Below are 7,127 nucleotides of genomic sequence, written 5' to 3'. Positions count from 1 at the left end.
TATATATATATACAAATATATATACATTGGTCATACAAAATAAATGGCATATAATTTGCATATACATATACAATATATTTATCATAATAAACGATCATATAAATGGAACAATACATGCAAAAATACAAATGCATATATATAATACAAAATATGCATAGTATATAATTTGCACACAAAATAGAAAATGAATAATATATATGCATATATATAATATAGAAAATACAAATGCATATATATACAATAAGAAAATGATTGTACTTTCTCACATTTGATATACAAATGCATATATAACAATTGAAACACATTTTGTCACATTTGACGAAATACAAATACATTTGCATATTTGATGTTCAATACTTTCTCTAATAATGTTTGCAGGCCACCTATTGTGCTCGTATGAAATGCCCAAAGGCGAATAGAGCATAGTGGGTGGGAATTTAAGGGTGGATGAACATATTTTTCATACCATATTCACCAAATAAGTGCGGACTAGCAGGCAAGACCCATAGACATGGCCTAAATTGCCAATAGTAGAAGCATTTTTTCTCGGATTAAACATGGAAAAGTTGTGAGGAATGTAGACAAAATATTAATTTGTGACAGTATGTAAAATGAGTGACTAAAGGAAGATAAAAATATTTGTTAGAAAAGTGTTAAACATGAGTTTTTCAGTTTTTGAAAAATTTAACTATGAAAAAATTGAACATGGAAAAGTTGTGAGGAATGTAGAGGATTATGACTCTCTAGCACTTTCCTTTTCAATACTACAAAGGATTATGACTCAGATAAGAGAGATAAGGAGAATTTTGACTCTCTAGCACATTTCTTTTTAATACTAAAGAGGATTTTGACTCAGATAAAAGGGATAAAAAGAAAATGGACATTCAACCATTGTCTTTAACATTTTGGATTTTGGTTAAAGAGAACCTCCAATAATGTTTTAATGTGTTAGGATAGTAAATAAGATTGTAATTATTATTTTCTTTGTTATTATTGTTTTATCTAGATCATTAACAATAGTATTTCAAAAACTATACAATTCATTAATGCATGATAACTATTCACAAGGGAGTCATAAGGTGGTCCGATGGTGAAGAAGGTGGTCGTAAGGAATGGAGTGCCGGAGGTTGTGGGTTCGAGTCTCACCATCAACAAAAAATGGGAGTTTATAAGGGTGGTTGATGGTAGGGTGTAGGAGGTTGAGGGTAGAGTCTCACCCACAAACTAATTAGTAGACATAAATGATTCATCAACATTTAGATATATCAGTTTGAATTGATTTACGGAATTCTCTCACTTCCTATTGGATGTCATATCTAACAAGGATTTGTTTTCTTAAAGCATGTTTCAAACCATATCATGCAATACTGACATTGAAGCAAAACATAAAAATAATAATTGTGTAATTTTTTAATTGATATGACATATTTTTATTGGTACGAACATGAAATGATTTGGGACAACATATCCTTATTCCATATGAAAGTCACTAGAAGTCAGCATAACGCTGCTTTCCAGCAATTTTAGTCATATATTTTCGGCTTTTGGGGAACAACTCCTTAAGCAACACTGAAATTCATTACTTAAGGCCAAACATCCGCTCTAACTTTATCAACCATTTCCTCACTCGGAAGAAGTTCCCATGCAGCCTTTGAATTGCAGTCACTTGATTGAAATTAGTTATTAGTAGAACCATAATAGTTAATATCACGATTTAACTCCTAGGATCGGTAGATCTTACGAGTTTTCAAGAGCTAGTGAATCGCGTGCTCACTCTGAATGCGATCTTACCACCATTTGTGAGATTGCCTAGGAAGATCATAGGATCATAAAATTACTGTCTCGTGATTTTCTATTTTTATAGAAAAAACTCTAAATTGCAAAATTCCATCTTCTAAACCCGTATAGAAGGAGAAACCCATGGCCCAAAATCATTTGATTCACCCAAAATTTTCTAAACCCTAAATTGCAAAATAACAAACATATCATAACCATAATATAAGTAAAAGCTATATCCACAGCCAAAAGCTCCCAAGACTTCATTTTCAAGTTTTCTTATTATCATCTTCATCTTCAACATATTTTTTTCCTTATTATCTCTAAAGTGATGTTCTTTCTTTCTTTTATATTGTAATATGTAATAGGAGAAAAATGGTGTTCAATATGTTGCCTTTGTTATATTCTCTCTCTTCTTTTTATGTGCTTTTGTTGTGTTACACTATTGTTAAATTTTGCTTTATACATGTCACAATCAACATTCAAATTGACTTTTGTTCCACTCTCGACATACATACTATTATAATATACTTGTAGCCTATATAAAACATGATGTTCCCACATAAAACACGGCGTAGCTACATGACATTTCCACATACATATTATACTATATATATAATATGTATGCAACATGATATTAGACTTTCATACTTGTTGGTGTTTATTGCTATCAAACACTTTAGTTGATTGTGTTGACATGTTAGTTTTGTAATTATGTGAGAGCTAATACTTGTATGCATATATTTTGATGTTGTAAGTTTAAGTTTTAAAGCTGAAGTTTTTATTATCTGTGTATATATATGTCTAAAAAAAATCAATATTTGGTAGGATCTTACGATCCGTGTTACGATCACACATTTTATGTTTTTATCTACCATGTCCTATCTTACGTGAGATTTCGATATTGTCAACAATGAATAGAACAACTAATTATTTTTCTTAGATGCTAGCGACTTTCTCATGTCAGATGCTTGATGACCAACAAACAATACTCGAGCTTATAATTCTATGGCCACCTAAGAAGGTTCCTTTCACATTTGCTGGATTTGACAATCATAAGCGATTTTCAAACTCTCCACCATAGATTCTGACATCTTTTCATATGGAAAGGCGCTCTTGAAGAACTTGGCCATATCTGCAAATAGTAGGGAACACTAGAGTTGTTCAAATCCAAATCGGTCTAAGAACAAAATCGAAAACTGGTTCAAAATAAGCTGAAACAATAAAAACCAAATGTAATTGGATTATGTTGAATTGATTTTTTATAATCCAATTAGTTTGAATCAGTTTTTTTATCCAACTCTAGGAACTAGACTTATCCCAAATCGGACCACATTAACTTCGATTGTTAGGAATGCGAACAAAAAAATTGTGAGTTCAAGTGTTTAACACTTTAGTTCAATAAAATTCTAAAACCAGATAGAATGCAAATTCAACAATCAATTAGTCATATGGTAGATTCAATAATGTTCGTTCGATATGGCTAAAAAAATATGTGTTTTCTAAGTAATATATTCTCATACTCAGGTAAAAAAATTGCACTATAGAGATTATATTTCTTTTGATTAATATAATTAAGTGTTATATTTGTTTTCTTGTAATACACAGTACAAGCACAATGAAAGAAGGAATCAATGTCAATTGTCACTATATTCAATTGTTCCTTTTTTAAATGAGAACATATTGTTATGAATATAATATCATTATCCATTGTCGTGACCTTAATTATGTTGTGTTATTTGAAACAGTAAATTCTAAATTTATACTACAATTATTGTTTTGTTTAGATTAACATGTAGGAACAAAATTGTGGAATTGTGGCAATATGTCTTTGGGTATGTAAACAATATTGTGATAATATTAACATGAATACATCTAAACTTGTCACTTTGAAGTGTATTAGACTTAATATTTTAGTCATGCTTGTGATTTTTGAAGTATATGTGTAGAGTTCAAATCTTTATAAAAAAACTGATAAAAACTGCATATAATAATATTTAGATCAATGTCTTAACGTAAACAAATAAGACTGAATCATAAGTTAATTATGTATTTGGATCAAATAATTTTTTGCCTAAAAACCATTCCAAACAGACCATGAATACCCTTGGGGCACACTATTTCACCAGCTTCAAGAAATGCTTGAGGGATTGAGAACCCTTCACAAGAACCTTGGAAAGCTTGCCAAAAGAACTGAAACTAATGAAATGAAGAAAATACAATATATAAGGGAAGAAGTAAATGGGAAGGTATACCTTATCTATATGCAATAGACAAACCTATAACAACCCATTACTTCTCTTAAAAAATAAAGCCACACCACCTGTTACCTGTAACATGGACAAAGATCACTTATCTTTAAGAGTGTCTCATTTCCTGTCTCGGAACAATCATATTTTAACAAGTAATATAAATATGGAAACACAACAGCCCATGTGCCTGAATTTAAACATATATTGATAGCAACCATAGACGGGCCAGTGACAAGAATAAAAAAGTTTTTAACTGTGAAAAAATTTAAAATCACCCACTTAATAAATTTAGTTGAAACCATATCTAGGAAAAACATCCATATAGGATATTTGCAATCAAATAGTCCACAAAAATATGTTTGGGAAACAATATTAGGTCAAGATTCTCAATGGATATAATAAAAAAATTTCTTTCAAAAGTAGTATTGAAGAAGAAGCGATTGCATACAGAAAACATGATGTTTAAAATGCATATCCATTGGTCCAATAAAGGACAATCATAGTGTAAAGCATACAAACACTAGATGTTTTAAAATGCATTCATCCTCTTATGCTTAAGAAATACATGATATCCATGAAAAACAATCAAAAGTATGAGTCTTATGGTACGTCCAAAGAAAAACATATCATTGAATTGGGGGCAACTGTTCCTACACATATAAACATTAGGCCCAAACATGAATAAAGTACATTGTCGAAATATCAAAAGACTCAAAACGAGAAATCAAAAGGCAAAAAACATACCCAATATTTAGATCGGTCCACATAGGCCTATAGTAAGGTCCATATCTAGCCATCATGGATACTTGTGAGGGAAGAAACCCCTATGAGCATATAGGAGTTGTCATTGGCTCAAAATTTCCTTACTCACAACCATCTAGGCTGAGATATAGGCTTGCTAATACCTCACCTATAGAAGGATGACATCAACCATGATACTATTAGACCTTCCTCCACAACAAAGCAAGCCTATCCAAAATCAATATAAAAAGTGGAGGTTTTGGACAATAGGAACTATATCCTATTCACGATCTTACCACAATATTTCTTGATTTTAACTTTGACTTATCTCTATATTGTTTCATTTAAATACTAACTTGAATGTCAAAGTCTCTTTTCAAGTATTCATATCAAAAACTCAGAGGCCGATTTATAATTTATTTAGATTATCTCAACACTTAAAATTCGATTTCTGCTCAATTGAATTGAGCAACAACATTGGCATGGGTCATCCTTCTATCACATTTAAACAATAGGAAAATGTCCTCAATCTGAACTACTAAGATCCATCCCAAGTTAGAGTTTTAAATTTAAATCTAGTGAGATTTTGAGTTGGCTTTTGTATTTTATGCCATGTCAAAGTCCAAGACGTCTTTAAAATATATTATAAGACATGGTTTAGATTTTAACATACACTTTATAGTGTTATTATTTAATTGATGTTAAACTTTATACATTATGTACAATTATAAAATGGTTTGCTGGACAGAAATAACAAAACAATTAAGGTAAACAGCATAAGCAAAAACAAAATGCAACATTGATAAAATAACAAGAATTCTCTCACTATTCTCTTATTCCTTTTTAGGCAAGCAAAAGTGATAAAATGACAATAATGCCTAAACTATTCAGCTATTCCTATTCCTATTCCCAATTAGTCTCACTCCATTTATCCCTATTTCAGCGTAACTCCAGCACGTGTTACCAAACACCCATAGTATGATAATATCAAAGAAGGTCACTATCACACTGAACATAAATGAAGATATAACATTATCTTCAAATCCTTTGGTTGTGTTGTAGAGTTGGATGAGTGAAGAGTGAAGGAGAATTTTCCTTTCCACATATTCAAATGTTCTCTATGCAGCTTCTTTGCTTCTATAAGCAACCACCACAATTGTTTGCATCACTTTCTCCACACTCATCACTTAGTGGTGGCATATTTAAGGACAGAAAAAAGAGGCTGGTTATAAACCCATTTTATTCATATTCTTCTTGTTGCAGAGTTCATGCAGTGAAAGAAGATTCAGAGAAATATGAGGTAGACACAGATAAGGCCAGAGAAGCTCTACGAGAGCTTGATAAGCAACTTCAGTCTTTCTCCAATAAACAAGTCTCTTCGCCAAAAGTCAGGGGTACCTACTCTTTCTTTCTGGACTAAAGAACATGGCTTAGCAATTAGTCTATTTATGAGTTGAGTTTTTGATGAGAAATATTGAATGTCATGAAATATATTTGTAAGATGATTATCTTTACTTTCATCTTCTTTTCCATTGAAAACCCAACTTACAAACAAATCCTAAATAAATTACTAACTTTCTTGCTATAATATGCGTTTTGTACATATAGTATATATTAATACTACTTGTATTTATGACATTTTTATCTTAATCAACTCCATTTCCTTCTTCAAAGAGATGATAATTTACAATAAGTGTGTAAAGTTGTATTGTGAAAGTAAAAGTTTCTATTCAGTCACTACATGATTACCAATTTTTTAATATTATTTATACTTAACTCAATGATGATTGAATATAAATTATCAATGATCCTAAATTTCTTATGTCCTTCTTATATACATTTTTTCTCCTATACTAAGGCGACATTAATCCAAACTATGCAATTCATATTTAGAGAATTGCATTCCTATATTTAGTGTGTTAAAATTAAGTTTTTATAGAATATTAAATATTTTATAATTTTTATGTTAGCTTATTTAATAAATAACTGATTAATACACGAGATACCATTTAGTATGGCATTCAAATTTCTCATTATAGATGGTATTTCACCTAAACAATTTTCACTCAACCATATTATTTCATTACTTTTTGCAGTTTCAGACGTGAAACTGACGGAAGAACAAGCCAATGTTGACACTAATAAGAAGCTAGAAATTTCAGATTCGTTTCTTGCGTATGTAGCTGCTAGCCTAGTTCTCTTTACTATGTTTTACAATGTACTATTTTACACTGTAATTAAGCCATCCATAGATGGCTCGTAACTATCCACAATCCGTGTATTAGTGTGTACATTTAAGGGAGAAGCAAAAGTTTTAGAAGCACAAGAACCTTTTATTTATTTATATATATATATATA

At 30.6% G+C, this 7,127-nt stretch overlaps 1 protein-coding gene across 1 annotated transcript; it reads left to right on the top strand.

The window, feature by feature from the left end:
- The first annotated feature begins 5,761 nt into the window (after window positions 1–5,761).
- LOC109338361 lies at window positions 5,762–7,072 on the top strand. The gene is made up of 2 exons (XM_019575572.1): window positions 5,762–6,163; window positions 6,866–7,072. Exons 1-2 carry the CDS (start codon window positions 5,881–5,883, stop codon window positions 7,030–7,032), a joined length of 450 nt encoding a protein of 149 aa, XP_019431117.1. The 5' UTR covers window positions 5,762–5,880; the 3' UTR covers window positions 7,033–7,072.
- The last annotated feature ends 55 nt before the right edge of the window (window positions 7,073–7,127 follow it).

The sequence above is a fragment of the Lupinus angustifolius genome, unplaced genomic scaffold (assembly GCF_001865875.1).
Source record: "Lupinus angustifolius cultivar Tanjil unplaced genomic scaffold, LupAngTanjil_v1.0 Scaffold_22_92, whole genome shotgun sequence".
In the NCBI taxonomy this organism is placed as follows: domain Eukaryota; kingdom Viridiplantae; phylum Streptophyta; class Magnoliopsida; order Fabales; family Fabaceae; genus Lupinus; species Lupinus angustifolius.
Note: the sequence above shows the minus strand (reverse complement) of the source record. Positions and strands in the feature narration are given on the sequence as shown.